Source organism: Electrona antarctica (genome assembly GCF_951216825.1).
Source record: "Electrona antarctica genome assembly, chromosome: 19".
Lineage (NCBI taxonomy): Eukaryota > Metazoa > Chordata > Actinopteri > Myctophiformes > Myctophidae > Electrona > Electrona antarctica.
Window position 1 is genome coordinate 15,081,897 of NC_136800.1, and position 19,447 is coordinate 15,101,343.

A 19,447-nucleotide genomic window follows, 5' to 3' on the forward strand; every position below is an offset into this window, starting at 1 on the left:
TTTTATTTATTTTTATTTTGGTATTGAGTAAAACACTCCCAAAAATGTTTTGTCTCTGTGACACATCTAGGGGCCACAATCTGCATTCAAAGGTGTTCCTAGAAGTAACAGAGACTACCAAAAAAAAGTAATTAAAAATGTGACATATTATTGTTTATAGCAGCTTTAATCTAGTTGGTCCACCATTGGTAAGCCGGCCAGTCACCCAGTCACTAAAGTAACCTTTAGATCAGGTTCATCTGACCATTTGACCTTCTCTGGGAGCTGGAGGGAGGTGGGGGTGCAGGGCAGAGGGATTGAGAGTTGGGTGAGGGTCACAAACCAACAGACCATTATGGAGAATACTTGAGGGTACATGTTAGTGATAATTAAACATGATTTGGAAATGGTGTGCATTACACATCCATGTCCAATAGACTGAGGCTGTATTGTAATGGTCCCAGTCTGTTTGCTTGTTGGTCTGTCATAGCAATTACTCAATAGTTTTACTCCGAGTTGGGGGTCAATTCAGGAACTAGCTGTTCTTGTAATAGTTTCTAGTATATTATAATGGCTGTGTAGGACTAGGACACAATTCTCATGATGCAAAATGTGTGGAAAAATTCCCCCCGAACACACGGTATGCTGCTCTCCGACTCCGTGTGAATTCACTGTCCTCTGCCTTTCTCTTGCTTTAGCTGAGCAGTAGCACTGCACTCACTGACCTCTGGAATTCAGTCAGCCCAGCACTGAATGCATGGATAGTGTGATTATCCCACTGCTTTGAATGCAAGTGCACGCACTACAGTACACTTCACAATATACTATGTGTGTGCGCGTTTGTGGGTGTGCATGTGTGTGACAAGCTTTCTCAGTCAAAGTGACGTATGATTCTACGTTGTATACAACAGGTATGATAAAAGAAACAAAAAAAACAAGAAATAATTAAGAATAAGAATGTTTTTGTTCAGTCACTGCAGTAACAGGCTGTTGTAATATTTGAATCTTCTATAATGAAAAACAAGCCATTAAAAATGTGTGTGTGTGTGTGTGTTTAAGAGCCTTGCACTGTTTCAGACAACAAATTAAACACGAGGTAAGTTGGAGCCAGGATAGCCCTACCGTTGCTATGAAGTCTAGGACAGTATCCAGAAGCACCCCTAATATGGCCTGTTGTTGCTTCTGTATCAAGCACTAGTCAAAAGGAACTTTGTGCCTCACATCCTTGGCTGAATTTACATACCGGTAGTTCCCATATTTCTCTGTGGTTTAAAGGAGAATTCAATGCTAGAAGGCTTTCTTACCTTTATTTGTAGTTGTTACGTCCCCAACAAAGAGGTCCAGGTGTTATTTTGTGCAAAAGTGCATTATTGGCTATTTCCCCTAATATAAGCCCTCAATGGGGGTTGGGTTTTTGTGCTTATTTCGCTTATTTCCATCTAAATAAGTAGTAAAGTGTGCCGCTCGGGATACTAATTACATTATGAAGAGGATATATACAAAAAATATAGATTTTTGAGCGATGGAAATAAGCTAATTAGCATTCAATTCAATGCAATTCATTGAGGGCTTATGGTAGGGGAAATGGCCAATAATGTGCTTTTGCACAAAATAACACCTGGACCTCTTTGGTGGGGACATAACAACTACACATAAAGGTAAGAAAGCCTTCTAGCATGGAATTCTCCTTTAAATGTGGTTTTATGGATTCATGTTTAGAATATCCACCATGCCGGTCAGTTATGGAGCTAATTTTGGATGGCATTAGAGCTAAGGCATGCATAAAAGGTACTTACCAGTGTGATTGTAGACCACATCAGTGATAGACAATATGTTCCATTCTTTCTTTATCATCTCCACCCGTGCTCCAACATTTGCCCAACTGTAGCTCTTCCCCTCTGGGCTGAACTCTGGGTTAAAGGTCAGCTGGTCAGCCAATGAGTAGCAAGATCTGGACTCTCCCAGGGTCTGCAGGGGGGTGAAATGAATCATGTTGTAACCTGGAAAGTAGATGGAGAAAGAGAGACATCAACCAGAAGAACGGAAGGGCGGATGTACACACCTTGTCATTTAATTTTAGACCACAGTTTTCAAAATGGGGGCTGATGTACAAGTTCACGTGTCGTGATACGCTGCATTGTGAGCTTGTGGATCGGAAATATTTTGCTTGCTTTTGTTTCGTTGTTTTTAAGCTATTTTGTAATAGGAGGGCCTATTTCCAGGTTATTTGATATCGAAAAGATTGAAAACACCTGATTTAGACTAGACTAGAGAGTCTATCGTCGCTGTCGGTAAACCACCCAACTCAATTTTTGATTATTTTTTCATAAATCAATGCTATTGAACACCCTTTAAGTCTGTGTGTAGGTTAACTCCATTGGACCCTCAAACTGTGTTCTCAACTCAAAACCCTCAAACCCTCTCATGCAAGTAATTGACTATATAAAGACACAATACCAGCATTGTTTAAAAATAAGGTTTTCTTCAGTTCCTGAAACATGAACATTTTAGAGTTAGGTGGTTTCTCCCCGACAGCAGAGCTATTTAAAATGACTGCATACAATAGGAAGAGTCTGCCTGTCGAAGGTACAGTGGGAGTCGCCGTCGGCCCGTAGAAGCAAAAAGCTGCTTCACCGAATTTTTTAGTTGCCATTTTTTAGGCAAAGCGAGCAGGACAGCAGTGGAAGACCTTAGGGGCGGTTTGGGACATATTTAGGCCGGCAGTCATGTAGGTAGGAATGTGCGAGACCATTGAGATCTTTATAAACAAGTCCAAGAATCCTAAAAACAACCGGAAGCCAATGCAGTGCAATTCTTTACTGTACTATTACTTTCTACAGTCAGGTTGCCAAGTCTGCTTATTATATGATTTGGGGAATCGCTGCAGTTCAAATGGCCACTTCCAGGGGTAGTATCTGTTGCATTGGACCCTCTAGTCCCTGGCTTTGTGTGCTCAGATAAACATGGCATAGAAGAATTTGAGCTGTACAGTAATGACATGCTTACCACATGAGAAACAATCCATGAGAAACAATCCAAACCTTCCTCAGAAAGGACAATATTTTCAGGAAATTGGAATTGCCTAATGTTTTAAACGCCATAAGCAGAATTATTAACATGAACTCAACTCTGATCATCTATGCCTTTTTACAATGCTTATGCTACAATGGTATTATTAATAGAAATATTGGGAATTATCAAATCAATTAATGATCAAAGGCCTTGTAGCAGTCGTGCCTTGGGAATGTGCACCGTATAGTAGCAACCAACAAAGTACGTGAGGCTGCAGGCTCAAAAATTAAACCTTTTTGTCCCCACATGACAGTGAAGTGACAATTTAAAAGTGCTCGTCAGGGTGGGGGGTAAACAGTTCAAAATATGATTCTTTTGGGGGGTCACTGCCTGAAAAACTTGAAAACCACTGACTAGGCAGTAGTGAGTGCGTCTCCTCTCCTCTTAGAGGCCCCCCACCCTTTATTTGAATAGTATTGGTGGACCAATGAAAACACTCACTGAGTCAATAATGCTGGCTTATTGGATAAAAACATACACACACCCAAGTAATGAGTAATCAGATGATTGCACTCGAGGGCAAGGTGAGGGCTAACATTAATGTAAACATCGGCTGGCTGCCATGTTGACCCACTAAACTAACTGCCTCATCTCGTTACTCTCTCTTTCTCTCTCTCTACTGCTCACACAGGCTGTTGAGAAATAGAAGTTGGCTGGTTTTAAAAGCAGTGCATTTAACACATTTGAGATGTTAGCTCAAGCGCTTATCCAGATTAGGTGATGATTAATGGAACAGTGATGTGTCCTTTAAAGCCTGATTTATAAGATACTGTGCTTACAACATTAACACTTTGACGGCGGCTAATTGTTTAATCCAGGGTTCCACCACGCGTAATACGCTAAACCCGCTATTTGTTTAATGCGTTTAATTCGCCGTTTTAAAATAATAGCGGATTTGTCCCGGACCTGGTGACGAGGCCGTCACGTTATGATGACGAAACCGGAAATCAAGTCATCCTCTGCATGGGCTGCTAGGGCTTCTGGGAAATTGAGCCCAATGCATGTGAACGGGCCGTTTGTTTAGACTACAACATGCTGTGCAGGGTGGTTTCGTTTCGCATTGTCATGGCCGCTGGTTCTTCTGATCAACAACAAACCATCAGACTATTTTTCGCCGGATTTTCATGGTTGAAAGCTGCAAATACTAAGCGTATGCTCTAAAGGTAATAAAACAATCTCGGCAGCGTAGAATATTTGATTAAATAGCGGGGAACGTGGGTTATGCATTTGTCATTTTTTTGTGCACAAAATGTAATTAAACAGGAGCCTTTTTAAGTTACATAAATGTGGTTATGAGCAATGATAATGGGTATATTTTAAGTTTAACATTTCATGACAAAAATATATAAAACAGCTACAGATTATGGACAATTTTCTATTTCCATCTGGTGCACAAAAATAATCATGTCCCACTTGCCACCCCATACAAAGTCATATTGCCCTTTCACATTGAACATGAAGCCAAGCAAAAGGCCACACGCATGTTCTCTCTCTCTCTCAACCTTACCTGACTCTTTGGTAACTCTCAGTCTTCCGGGCCAATCGTCCAGGTGTCCTAGACATTTGGACAGGTAAGTCTGGATGGTGATACAGTCTAGGGGGACGACATTGTCCTCTGCTCCAACACGCAGCACAGGGTCAACTACAATGTAGCCACCTCCTGATCGCTTTGTGTCTCTGTGGAGATAAGATTATATCATTCATATGACATATGTATTTGTATCCCCCTTCCTATCTGTATTGATCAATTTGATCTCAATTGCATGCAAACTGGTAGACTAAGGCCCAAACCACACCAGCTGCAACTCCTTGCAACTACTCGCAACTCCTTGCCAACCTAGTTGCAAGGAGTTGCATGTTGCAAGGAGTTGCATGGCGACCCTCTGGTGTGGTTAGGGCTTAAGACTGACAGTCCAGTTCAGTAACTCTGCAAAGAGATCCAGCTCAATGGTGGAGCAATATGCCTTAGTGATTAAAGATGAGAGTTGTATGATGCCCACAGTGGTCAAGTGTTCACAAACATATACTTGTTTGAGGTAATTTAGAAACATGTATATTATCATGTATCATGTAGATTTACATGTGATTACACAGTCATAATAGTCCTACCCATATCCAAAGTAGAACTGGTAGGACCCAGCTATCTCGAGGTCCAGAAAGCAGAACTTATCAGAGTCATCCTCTCGTCCCGAGGGGTTATTCCACTCCAGAATGCGGAAGGTGTTACGCTCAAACCGCTCCCCATCGGCCGGATAGTTGGTGTGCACCAAAACCTTCTTCCCTTGGAGACTAGGACCCAGGCGGAACTGAAGCTCAAAAGCTGTGGATTAACAGACACACAAATTAAAGCATAGTCCTATTAGTTAATGTGTTCTCTTGAGTAGGAATACCAAGGAGGGTCGGTCTCTGAAGGACCACCAGAGACTGAACCCCCTCGCTACTATTACCTGCCTATCAGGACTTATCCTGGGCACTGAAGTGGAATTGTGGAAGTATACCTTAAATAATTATATATTACACATGGTTAAGTTATGACTTCAGGTAGTTAATAGTGAGGACTATAGGAATTAATTAGGTTAATAAATTCATGATGAATGAATTAATTAATCTATAATCAATGTTGTTAATTCATCAGTAATTAAGGGTTTATTATGTGCATGAATGCTCAAGTAAAGTGGGACCGTACCATGTACACACAAAGATACATGTATAAAAAGACAAGCAGAGCTACATTTACATTTCATACTCGTGCACACATCCTGACAAACTCATCAAACTAAGTAAACATAAAGAGATGTAAAGTTCAATTGAAATAGTAAGCTTGCAAATCAACCAGAAGAATACTGGTCCAGAATCTGGCCCCTAACTCTTTGGTCTATATATAGGACAGTTTAAGGAGCCTGCTGTAAGGTTCAGAGAGGAAATGTCAAATGGTACTTATTTCTCTCCTCTCCGAGACACTTGCCTTGCTCCTTAAACATGCTGCTACTGCCCGTATCCAAATACAATGATACCAACAGACATTGGTCATACATATAATTCATATTTATTACTTTTAAATTGTTTTCTTTTTTTCCTTCTTTTTAGTCTCTTGTACAGACTGTATCGGCATTTTCAGCAAAGTGCAACAGTAGGGAATCTTAAATGTAATGTAGTTTTGAATGATAAGACATTTGTCTTAGGTGAAGTATAAGTTTGTCATCAGGAATTTCCCACTCAGTTCATTACTATTATTATTATTGTATTCGATGCAATTGTGAATAGCCAAATCAGATATATACGTATATCCATTGGCCGATCAACGGTTCACTGCAGCTCAACATCTATCTAATAAAGGTATCTATCTATCTAACAGTCAGGGGTGGTTAGGAGATGTCTATGAACTCTGCGTTTAAAGGCTTGAAGGCTATTGTCTGTGATGGAATCAACTTCATGCTCTGGTAGGCTGTTCCACACCCTAACAGCAGTGTGGAGAAAGGTTCTGTCCAATGTATTGGAGCCTGGGGGATCGAGAGCATGTTCTGCATTGTTCTGGTGTGGCTGTGCATAGGCGGGTGTTTCGCCATCTGATGTATGGTGGAGGGAGCATGTCCTGGTGGTATTCTCATTTCAAACAAGCCACTCCATTAGGGGTTCACTTGAAAATGGATCTTCTACTATTCTACCATTACTGCCATTGTTCTTGCAGTGTAGCCTACTATAGCTACTGTATGTCCACATGCTGTGTGTTAAACAGTTCTGCATACTGTAGCTGTTTTGCACCTACTGTATAATGATTACTTTTGCAATACCTAATGATACCTCATGATAGTTACCTTTTCGTGACTACTTTTGTTACCTTGAACCCACTATTCAACCAGTGTACATACTGGTAATACAATACTTCCTCAGCATTAACTCAAACTCAACTCAAACTTTATTTATAAAGCATATATTACAACGACCAAAGGTCGACCAAAATGCTATAGGCCTACAGGTTAAAACAAAGAAACAAGACTGGCAAAGACAAAGACAAGAAAACAAAAACAGGCATAACAAATAATGCATTACAAAGTTATAGGCCCATCAAAACTGTATCAAAGGCCACAGTGAAAAAATGAGTCTTCAATAAAGACTTAAAGACCTCTAGTGAAGGAGCAGAGCGAATATGGAGGGTGGGCAGGGTGTTCCAGAGTCTATGGCCATCAGCTGCAAAGGCCCGGTCACCTCTGGTCTTATAACTAGTTTTGAGCTCAGTCAAGAGCGACTGGTAAGCTGATCTCAGGGCTCGGGCTGAGATGTACGGCTATGTGCTCTGATAAATACGAGGGGGCCTTAAAAACAAACAGAAATATCTTAAAAACAATTCTAAGACGGACAGGGAGCATGTGAGTGAGGCTAGGACTGGACTCACTGGAGTGATGTGACCACTTTGGTCTCTATAGACTATATAGAGTGAGCAGAGTCTGATTGTGTGATTCATTTTACATTTCCTGTATCAATATTTTAATAGACAGTAGGCTATTATACAACAGACAGTTACCTTGCTCTAGTCTGAATAGAGTTCTGTCCAGGTTCTCCTTGTCATTTAGTAGAAGGACTCTGATCTGCTTCATGTGTTGGGGCAACATCTTCACTGGTCACTTCAAAATTCACATCCACACTCTCACCGTCTATTACACACCAGCACAAATGTCCCTCCTGCAGAGTGAGTGTGCGAGATATTAGCAGAAGTGAGGTTACTCCATATTTCTAAGTCAGATCATATTTTTTTCGTTCAGGGTAAGCTGAACACACAGAAATACATCCTGTTTTTTGGAGCATTGAGGATGTATTAGCAAAAATAAAAGCAAAACATGCTGTTGTTAGGTTAATAAAAAAATTAAAACAAAGAAAAATAAAACATCCACTCTAGTCCCATTCGTGAACCATCCATGGACAGCCGTAATATACATGATCAGGTTACATAATCACGCACACATTGTGTAAATTTGTGCAATTTAAAAGTGTTTCCTGCACTCCTGCATTTGTGGACCTCCGACATATAATAGATCTACTACCTTTAAACACATTTTAAATCTGAGGCTTTTTTGTATATACTATCTAAATTGTTCGGGAAAAAGGCTGTTCATTTTCCCAAAAGTGACTGCAAAAGATTGCTGCTATTTGTAAAAATATATATATTTATACCCTGTATAGACTTATACAACATTAACATTTATTTGCAATGTGACATATATAGCGCTGTTTAACACAATACTGTACCCCCTCCACTCCCCATTGCTTTTCTTAAAACATATATGCCTATATTATGTTGTAACACTTGGCTTTGCCAATGTAAACATATGTTTTCTCGTGCCAATATAGCTCATCTGAATTGAACATTTTTAATTGAAATAGTAATCTAAAAGTGTGCAAAAACATTACACTTTATTTATCTGAGTATGCAAGCCAGCAGCCAGCAATGCATACATTCTGTTCGGGTTCGGCAGATCTCTGACTGCCCATCCACTTAACTAAAAAGCTGTTACATCGTAACTGGTGACCCATCGAATAACGTGATTCGAGAGATAGATGTGAAATATTTCATTCAAGGAAGTGCTCACATGGCACGCACGCATTTGCGGTAGTCTCTCAAGACAGATTTTAATCAACATATTGGCAATTAATAATAAAAAGGACATGTCAATTGTAAAGTTATGGAAGATCACGAAAAGCTTTTTGATTAACTTTTTTCACATTGGGTGACATAATTGAATTTTGAGTCTTATTCTTATTATGGACGACTATTTGACTAATTGATGGCGGCCCACGGAATTCAATAGTTCACCAATTTCAGCGCAACACCTGACCCTCCCATCGAGTTTGCGCAGTGCGAATAAAGTCTGATGAGAACTCATGGGACAAGGTCAGGATTCCAGTGTGTTAATGTCACACAATCTATTTATATTACTAACTAGTCAGTCTAGTCTACAGACAGCAGCATTCAAGTAACTGGTCTGTCTGTCGGACGGTAGGTACACTACACTGCACTGTACTGGAGTGTCACAGCCAGACAGTCACAGAGTCAGATGGATTGAATGACAGAACGATGACAGAGACGGCTGATAATATTCCCCCCACACACAGTGATGCAGGAAAACAATGCAATCACGCTGCAGAAGTGAAATTGTAATATTGGCAGGCATGTAACTTCGTTACTTCGGATAACATTTAGTAGCGAATATCTATTTAATGTCACACACGCACACCTTATACTTCCTTCTGTCAACTATACGAATGTGTAGAAAAGCTTAATGATAATGTAAAGGTAGTCACCTGTTATTAAGAGGTGTCTGTCTGCAGCACCCACCGCCAGAACGCACAGAGCCAACAGGAGCTAGAGTTATGCTGCTGCTGAAAGTCTGTTTTATTTTTCCTGGATGGTGGAGGGATGGCTAGATCAGACTGGGTGGGCGGGGCTCACCTCCCAACCTTTGCATAGGGTACTTTTTTCCCCTTTATACCTTATGTAATAATTATTATTACGGACGGTTATTATCATTATTATTTATTTGAATGGAAACGCTAACGCTGATGTTACTTTGACGTCAGATTTACAATGAGCTTATTTTACATGTTAAGCATACATTAAAACAATGTTAAATGTGTATTAAAATTATTTATGGACGTTATTTATGCCTTAAAGGGATTTTAAAGGCACAAATACCGACTTCTACTACCGTAATTACTAAAACAGAGGGAAAATGCATTGTCTTGTCAAATTCAGTGTGCTATAAAGTAATTCTACATTTTATTCACAAATATGTTTTCACTGAATATGCTATTTGCAATCCAAAGTGTGTTCCTTTGCTTGTTGTCATCATCATCAGCAGCATCATAGTCTTCCTATTACAATAGTGTTTACAATACAATATTTATATATCACACACTAGCTTGGGATAATTCTGCTGTAACATTCCAGTTGCGCAACGTAGACACACACGCACGCACACGCACGCACACACACACACACACACACACACACACACACACACACACACACACAGAGCGAGAGAGAGTTACATAACCTTGGACTGCAGTGCAGTTGGCAGACAGACTGCTGATGGAAAGCCAAAATGACCCGCCTTTGTACAAATGTTGGCTAGTAAGATAAGCTGTAATAATTGTATTATAGGTTTGCTTAATTAAAGCAGACATTTTAGAATGTGAACAAAAGCATAGGCCTAGCTGATTGATTAATTGATTTTTAAGATTTATTGACAGATTGGAGGATTACAGTACATTCAAGCACAACTCAATACAAAACTGTTACCATACACCATAAAGCATTACACTTGTTTACAATAGGGTCCACCATGTTCAATTCATCATAACATTTAGATATGTACAAATATACACAGGAAAAAAAAACAGGAAATCATCATAGAGGTAAAAAGGGGAGAAAAAAAGTAAGTATCTTACATATAAATCTGATAGATTTAATAACCAGTTCAACCCTATACTTCGTTGAGGTCCCCACCAAATCTCTACACCAGAAAAAACCAATACATGCCCACAATGCGTTTGTGTCTGTGTTGTGAGCATGTCAATTTTCACAATATTTGCTAATTTATACAGTGATTAATATCGAGTTATCTGCTGATACAGATTATTTCCAATACTTTTGCCATCAATTTCTTTTTGCAGAATGTGTGAACTTCATTCTAGCTATCTATCATTCAGATCAGAATGTAATGTAATTTTTTATCAATAAAAATAGAAACAAATACAATTTCAACCTGAATAGCCTACAGCCTGGTTGCATTTCTTCTTCTTAGAATGCCCACCCAGCAACATTCCTACTGTAGCCTACATTTTAATTCAGTATGCATTCAAGCTGAGCTGTGAAATTGGACAAACACCTGAATTGTGTTAGTTGTGAAACCACATCTGTCAATCATAATCATATTCCTGAACCTATTCTTCTATCAGGATCAGGAGAGGCAGAAGGCGGTCCTCCACTCCAAGACCAGATGCTAACATTTCTGCTTTCTTAAAGTCTGGGGATGATGAGCCACTCTTTGGTCGTGTGGCTGAGTATCAGCAACTTTCTGGTGGATCCTGTACCTCTTTGACTGGCCCTGCCCCGGCCTGCACTACACCTAAATTTGTGCCGGGCAGCAGGATCAAGCAGCAGGCAGCTAAGGAATGCACTGTCCCATACTATACTCTATACAGCATAACTTTGCTTCTGAATGGACAGCCAGAGATCACAGAATCCCTCACAGAATCCTATATGCAATTTAGCACCAGTGCCACTACAGAGGTGTGACAGGATGTCAGCATGCCTGCCAAGAAGAGGGCCAAGCACTGAACAGTGTGCACTAATAACTAGTATCGCTCGCTCGCACGCACGCGCACACACGCACACACCCCTAAGTCATAATAGTTTTCAAACAGAACAGATAAAACTAGGGTAGGCTATTTTAAATGTGAATGTGCTATGATGTTTACCTTTATCGCAAGTTTAACTGACAGAAGCACGTCAGAGTGCCACTGACTTTATAATGTTCGTTCCACTCGGACGAAGTTGTAGTTTCTTTAAATAGGCATGCACCCAATTTAATTAGGCTACTGGTACATAGCCTATGTAGCTTAATGAAGGGGGGGTAGGCACATTTAATTGTATTTGCATTTTAATGTTATAATGCGGTTGCAGACTACAGAGTAGACTTACATTGAACTCATTTCAAGGTTTGTAGGATCATAGGATGTATATGAATCCTTTAAATTAAATATTCAATGGATGGATGTTTACTTTGGATGTCTGACCGTCTGACGAATGCTGACCATCACTTTTGTTTGTATCGTGATTTGGCAACAGCTGATAATACTAGCAGACGGTTTATGTGTGCTCCAGTCCAGACAAAATGTCCAAACTGCAAAGCAAATTGATTGATTAGTCTTTTAGACTCTTAAAATGGGTTGTGTGCATTATCATATTCATCAGAACATTTAAATAATTACAAATAGCCTATAGGCCTACAATTCTATGCAAAAAAAGAAATAGAAATAGACGTAATAAAAGTCACACCTGTGTGAAGTGGTGCAACTCCGGTTCCAGACCCACAGGAATGCACCCAGGGTGCCGGCCCGGTTCCGGTGAGTCGTCCACGTCCGAAACGGTTGAGAAATGAGAGTTACCATGTGGGGGTATCCGGGGGTCCCCGGGGAGTCCCTGGGGGGGTCCCCAGAACATCCAGACACGCAGGAACGCTCCCAGGGGGCCGGGACGATTCCGGCGAGCCGCCCCGCGTCCGAAACGGTTGAGAAATGACAGTGTTACCGTGCGGGGGTCCCTCTACTGTACTGTACTGTACGGGACACCCGAAATCATCATATATACAGTTAATATGTGCGTGTGTGTGTGTGTTAGGTTGCGCACAGGTGGTGAAAAATAACCATGCTGTTTTCGTGCTCAGATGCACCCAGCCAGCTACGCAGCCAGCCACCCACACACATAGCTCCATAAGGGAGTGGTTGCACCACTCAAAAAAAGAGGGGGAAAACATGTACAGTATGGAAGGGTGGGGAGGGGGACATTAACTTTTTTACAGGGGCTCTTTGAGAGGTTTTGAAGGAGTCTAGGGATACATTTCTTAATGGCTGGTCTTTGGTTGACCTTTTTGATTACATTGGTAGCCATTTTATCACATGAAAGAATTACCTCCAGGATGGAACCTAGGTACATAGTACACAGTACATATACACATATATATATATATATAAATCCACTCAAAAAGATCTGTAAGTGTATGTTGGGTCATAATGACACATTCTTATCGATATTGTGACAAGATGAGATTTGTTGGGTGTTTTCACAATATTTACACTCAGATTTCTGATATAATCATCAAATTACTCTACCTAAGTGGGTAAAGGGCACATAATAAAATATCTAGAACAGTGTTCTAGATAGTGTTCTAGATTGTCTGTCCATCCTCACGTGACCTCACGTCACCAGGCTTTCCACCTCGGAGGAAAGCCTGGTCTGTGTTACAAAATTGCTGTGTGAAACCGGTCTGGAGTGGATATCATTGCGTCATGTTGTAGTCATTGTTTTGTAGTTGTTCTCATGCAGGAACCATCATCTTGAACTTCCTTTCCCTCAAACCGGAAGAATAGCAATAAAAGCTCTTTTAGCCTGCAGCTTTTATTGCGCAAAATCGGTTTGAGTTGAAAAGTTCCAGATTGATGGTTCCTGCCTGATGACTACAAACAATGACTACATCATGACGTAGGGATATCATCCGCTCCCGACCAGATCATAAACCTGAAAAGGACTGCTGCATTGGGTACATCCCTACATACATGTGTAGACGTATGTACTTTTGAGTGGTGCAAACCACTCCAACAACTGGCTTTGTACCCGTGTTTGTTCGTACCAAAAAAAACGAGCATGGTTGCTATGGTTAGTGTGTGACGTCACTGACATAGCTGATCAGACTATATAAGACCTTGCACCACTCAGTTCACACGGGTGTGATTTTTATTTAAGAGTCAGGAAAACAAATACATTTATATTTATATATATTACAATACAAATGTCCTGGTCCTGCATTGACAAGATGCTTTCAATTACAAGTTATGTGTTAAGTTGATTTTGAAGTATTGTGGTCTCAAATTGTCACAGTTACCATATTTTTCTTGTTTTTTATGAAGGAGGCAAGTGCATTAAATTAAGCTTCCGATGTGTGTTGCCTCACTTCGCCACCAGAAGGCGATGTTCACCATGTTCCATGCTGAATAGAAACTATTTGAACTGGAAGAAGGTAAGAATGCATAGCACACTATGAACTGAGTAATGCTATGTTCAGGGACACTTTGATAAACTGATAGGTATACAAACACTCAAACAGGGCTTCGACCAAGGAATAAAATTAGACATTCTCTTCATAGTTTAATTTTGTAGTGTGTCATCAAAAATGTAGGCCTACAAGTGTAGATAACTGGCAGATATATTTTTTATTCCCATAGCTACCACTGTAACACGTCTGGTGTTGCACAAATCAAAAATGTGACTTCAGGGCAGGAGTGTAAATGGAGTAGACCTACCTCAGTCCTCGGCACAGCTGGATTATTTAAACAAGTGGTTCTCAAATTTGGGTCAGGGGACCCTCAGCGGTCCTTGGGGGGGACCCCCAGTAAAACAATTTAACATTGGCTATTTGTACACAGCAAACTGTATAACAGGAACGTTAAGTCAGTTTTGCTGTATGGCTCAGAATGCTGGTGAGTGGTGGAGAGCGACATGAATAAGATCAACTCATTCCACATGGGTGCCTACGGAAGATATGTCGCATCTTTTGGCCAGAAAAGATCTCCAACGAGGACCTGTACCTAAAGACAAACTTGGTACTGGAAATCAAACACAGACGGCTCAGATGGCTCGGACATGTCCTTCGAATGGATCAGAACAGCATTCCTAAAGTAGCCCTAAGATGGACCCCACCTGGAAAGAGGAAACAAGGGAGGCCAAAAACAACCTGGCGGAGAACTATGACCTCAGAACTGAAGATGGCAAATCTGACATGGAGCGAGGCACAACATGCTGCACAGGATAGGACCAGATGGAAGCAGATAGTCGCACATGATACAGACTTATAGCATGTTATGTAGACAGCACTATAATTGCATTGTATGTAGTCATAGCACGTCATAGTACATATGTATAGCATAGTATAGTATACATGTATAGTTTATATGTATAGTTTCATTATATAGACATTCCACTGTTACTTTCTTAGCTTACGCATGTTTCATGATAAATGCTTTTTTATGTGATGTATTCCCGTGCTTTTTTGTTCTTGCTTAATGTAAGTCGCTCTGGATTTAGCTCTGCTAAATGCCTAAATTGTAAATTGTCGCAGCCTTATGTTCCACCGGGAACGAAGAGGATTAAGTAAGTAATTTGTACACAGCCAATCTACTAGCTCACAACATGTCACATTGCAATGCGTTGTGAGCTTGTAGATCTGCAGTTTTCAAAATCACTTTTTGAATTTGGAACACGTGTTCCAAATTCCAACTTTTCCAAATGTTGTGCCATGGACCCTTAACACTTTGATTGCTACAAGATCTCGGCAGGCCTATTTGGATGTTGCTACCATTTAACATTGCACAAAGGCCTTGTTCGGGGGCCCACAGCAAAATGTTCTCTTATAGCGAGAATCACACGCATACATCAAAAGAAAGCTGAACTTGTCCACTTCAATTAAAAAAATACATTTAGATTTTACCATGTTCCATTCTGGAGATATTGACCTTTTTGCAACACCTGCATTTGCCTGGAAGTGGTTATCTTGAACAGCGAGCAGAGTTATGGATGGTTTAAAGTCAGAGACATTGACAGGCAGATATAAAATTTAACCCAATAAATATCCTATACATCCTATACACCGAATGAAAGCCCTGAATGTGTACTTTTACGAGGAAAAGAGTAAACATTGATCCCATGTACAGTTAGACAGTAATTGGTTATTGAATGCAGCTTGTGCCCACCAGATAACTTCAGAGAAGACATGGACGTGAACTCCTCAAAATAAGGCCTATAGCGACATATAAATACTATATACCGTATGAAACAGAAGACTCTCTGCTTTCATAAGAAAAAAACTTCTACTGTAGTAATAATAAAAATCACACCCATGTGAAGTGAGTGGTGCAACTCTGTCCCATATTCTGTTCTCCACTTATTCAATACAGCTCGCTATATACGGACTGAGACAGAAAGTCATGTAAACCTTTTATTTACAGTTTGGTCTGTAAACTTCTACTGTAATAATAAAAATCACACCCCTGTGAAGTGAGCGGTGCAACTGTTCTCTACAGTTGCACCGCGCAACTGTACAGAATATGGGACAGAGTTGCACCACTCACTTCACATGGGTGTGATTTTTATTATTACTACAGTAGAAGTTTTTTTCTTATGAAAGCAGAGAGTCTTCTGTTTCATACGGTATATAGTATTTATATGTCGCTATAGGCCTTATTTTGTGAATATTGAGTTCGGGTCCATGTCTTCTCTGGTGGGCGCAATGTGCAATGTAACCAATTTATGACAAACTGTACATGGGATCAATGTTTACTCTTTTCCTCGTAAAAGTACACATTCAGGGCTTTCATTCGGTGTATAGGATGTATAGCATATTTATTGTGTTTATTGTTATATCTGCCTGTCAATGTCTGACTATAAACCTTCATAACTCTGCTTTCTTTAGATGATGATGACGATTGCCTCATTGTCTTGATAGCAAAACATTGGGGGGGGGGGGTTCATGGGCACATTGGGCAGCAAAAGTCTTGATCCGTACGGCTATAAAAAGTCCCATTCCACCGTTCGGTTCAGAACTATAGTATAACGGTGAGACGCGTTGTCATCATCAGCTGATTTTGTTTTTCAAGCTAGTATAGTGGAACATGCCTGGGCATGCAGGTTGGGGGCGATGGAGAAAAAAAAAAGATTCACCCGGCTGTGATGTCGACGACAACGGATCACAACACCACGGTTTAGGACGCGGAAAAGTTCGTTATACATTACACCCGGGTCGATTACGTCCCCGATGCGTTCATTGCGGTCTTATCACTACAATTATAATGAATAAAAAAGCGTTACAATCACACGTCCGAGCGATCTCCGATTATGACGGCTCTGCATGGCGATACGTGATCCCCCAACGGTAGACTGTCTGTTGTCATGGCGGCCCCTCTCGATACTGTAGTTCGTTTGTTAGTTCGTAGTATTGTAGGCTCGGGGATCGTTTGGTCGCTACAGTATGAAGAAGGAAACATGCATCTGTCCATGTGTGTTGCAGACGTTATGCAATGCAATGCCGATCGGATCCGGTGCATATGTGTTTAGGCAGCGATCCGTTCAACATGTTTTTTTCCGAGAGACAGAGCCAGGACAGAGCCCCCATCTCGCAAGGCCCTCCTCCTGCAGGAGAAACAGGAGGGGAGGGGGGAATCGAGTATTATAGTGTTGTGTGAAAGCCAATAGGTGGAGGAAAGCCTGGTGAGGCGAGGTTAGGTGAAATTTGATTCTTTTCACACACCGACTAGATCGGCATGGGCGCATCCATTTTACACTGGCTTATACACGTAAAGCGGCCCGCCCTCCTGTTTTCAGGAGGGGAGGGTTTTTTTTTTTTTTTTTCTGATCACGTGAGCGGGACTAAGCAGCAATGATAGGGGGGGTGGTTCTTCATTGTCCGGGTGGGTAAAAAGATGAATGAAAGTATGCTATAAAAAAGTGATTAGAACGTATGGATACGTGGTTCACACCGGACGTTTGATTAATTGATAACGTATTGATACGCGATTAGCGTCGGCTGTGTTAATGGGTGTCCACAAAAATAGTTTCATTTCAGTATTAACTTTTCTTTTTACAGATTTTCAACATAACAATTTTCTTTTCACAGATAAATACTCTGGTAAGTGTAACTTTTCTATAATAAAATCAGGTCAGATTAAATTCAACAGGTAAATATGGAGGTAAGTGCATTTGAAATAAACAAAACCATTGTAAACACACAAATAACAATTTCCTATTTTGTCTGTAATATTGCTTGGTCCTTGACTCGAAATTAAGAGTAATTAAACTCATTTTCAGTGTGGTCGAGTAATACAATATCATATAGAAAAACATCACAATGCATCAGAAGATCAGGAAGAGAAAAACAAAAAGGTATACATGTGAAATTACATAGGTTTACAAATAAATAGCTATGCCAAATTTCAAAACGATCTAAAAACAGTTACATATCGTGGGGGTCTGTATGATCACCAAGGTTTTAAAACCGCTCAAGGGTACCAATGTGGTCAATTGTAATGTCGTTTGCAGGTCATTCCATGTATTAGGGCCACAGAAGCTAAAAGCAGATCTACCAAGTTCAGAGTCCCATTTCAGAAAAGATGAGATGTATTTAGGACAATCTCCAAGCATGGCTTTATACAAGAACAGGTGCCAATGCAGTTCTCATCTCTCTGTCAGGGAGACCATCCTACCTTATTATATATAAGATACAATGGTGAGTACCATAGCTATTACCCGTAATAAATCGAATTGATGAGTGATAAACAGAGTCTAGGGATTTAAGAGTGGATGCTGCTTCATGTCTATAGATTATGTCTCCATAATCCAAGACAGACAGGAACACTGCCTCAACTACCATCTTTCTGCTAATGACAGGAAAGTTGGCTTAATTTCTATACAAAAAAAACATTTTCTGTCGCAATTTACAAGCAAGGACCTCTACATGGTGCAAGGACCTCTAAATGTATTTGTAGAACACAACAAGGCAATTCAATGTGCTTTACACAAAACATCAAGTTAAGGAAACACAATTATAAAATGACACTAGGATCCACAAAACAAAAGTAACTAGAAAAAGTGCCCTTCTGGGCACAGGTCTCCACCAGGAGGATAGGAGTGCGTGTGTGTGTGTGTCGCGGCTTGGCCTGTTGTAGCGCCACCATGAGGCTGATTTGAAAACTGTCAAGTGGCATTTCTTCCAAAGCCTAGTGGGAATATGCATGCACAGTTTCACCACAATCAGACGCTGCGTTGAGTAGTTGTGGCGATTTGTACAAAACGGGTACAAAGCGGGCTACTCCTGAAAAGTTTAGAAGCCAATTGTAGCCAATGAGGGTGGATTATGAGAAATAAAACAAACCCGTCTTGATCACATGACTATGGAGAGCATGTGTACCGATTTGTGTGAAATTTGGATAACATGTGAAGTAGTAATATTAGAAAATGTGTTTCACAAATGTCGGCCTCCTGGTGGCGCTATAAAGAGTAGATGTGAAAAATTCCAGGCAAAGGTTTTTCCTTGGCCTCTAGGGAGTTGGCATACAAAGTTATCCACAGATCTGTGCAGTTAACACTTTGATTGCTACAAGATCTCGGCAGGCCTATTTGGATGTTGCTACCGTTTAACATTGCACAAAGGCCTTGTTCGGGGGCCCACAGCAAAATGTTCTCTTATAGTGAGAATCACACACATACATCAAAAGAAAGCTGAACTTGTCCACTTCAATTTTAAAAATACATTTTGATTTTACCATGTTCCATTCTGGAGATATTGACCTTTTTGCAACACCTGCATTTGCCTGGAAGTGGTTATCTTGAACAGCGAGCAGAGTTATGGATGGTTTAAAGTCAGAGACATTGACAGGCAGATATAAAATTGAACCCAATAAATATCCTATACATCCTATACACCGAATGAAAGCCCTGAATGTGTACTTTTACGAGGAAAACAGTATACATTGATCCCATCTACAGTTAGACAGTAATTGGTTATTGAATGCAGCTTGTGCCCACCAGATAGTTGCGCGGTGCAACTGTAGAGAACAGTTGCACCGCTCACTT

The 19,447-nt window shown here is 40.5% G+C and overlaps 1 protein-coding gene across 1 annotated transcript in view; it reads right to left on the reverse strand.

The window, feature by feature from the left end:
- Positions 1-7,730, reverse strand: part of LOC306912440 (glycogen debranching enzyme-like) — a 31,148-nt gene extending 23,418 nt beyond the window's left edge. The window contains exons 1-4 of the mRNA XM_079488666.1: positions 7,574-7,730; positions 5,161-5,371; positions 4,559-4,728; positions 1,776-1,979 (exon numbers count right to left, since the gene is read on the reverse strand). Coding sequence (XP_079344792.1) covers positions 1,776-1,979; positions 4,559-4,728; positions 5,161-5,371; positions 7,574-7,661 — 673 coding nt within the window. The 5' untranslated portion in view covers positions 7,662-7,730. The remainder of the gene's footprint in view (positions 1-1,775; positions 1,980-4,558; positions 4,729-5,160; positions 5,372-7,573) is intronic.
- Between the last annotated feature and the right edge of the window lie 11,717 nt (positions 7,731-19,447).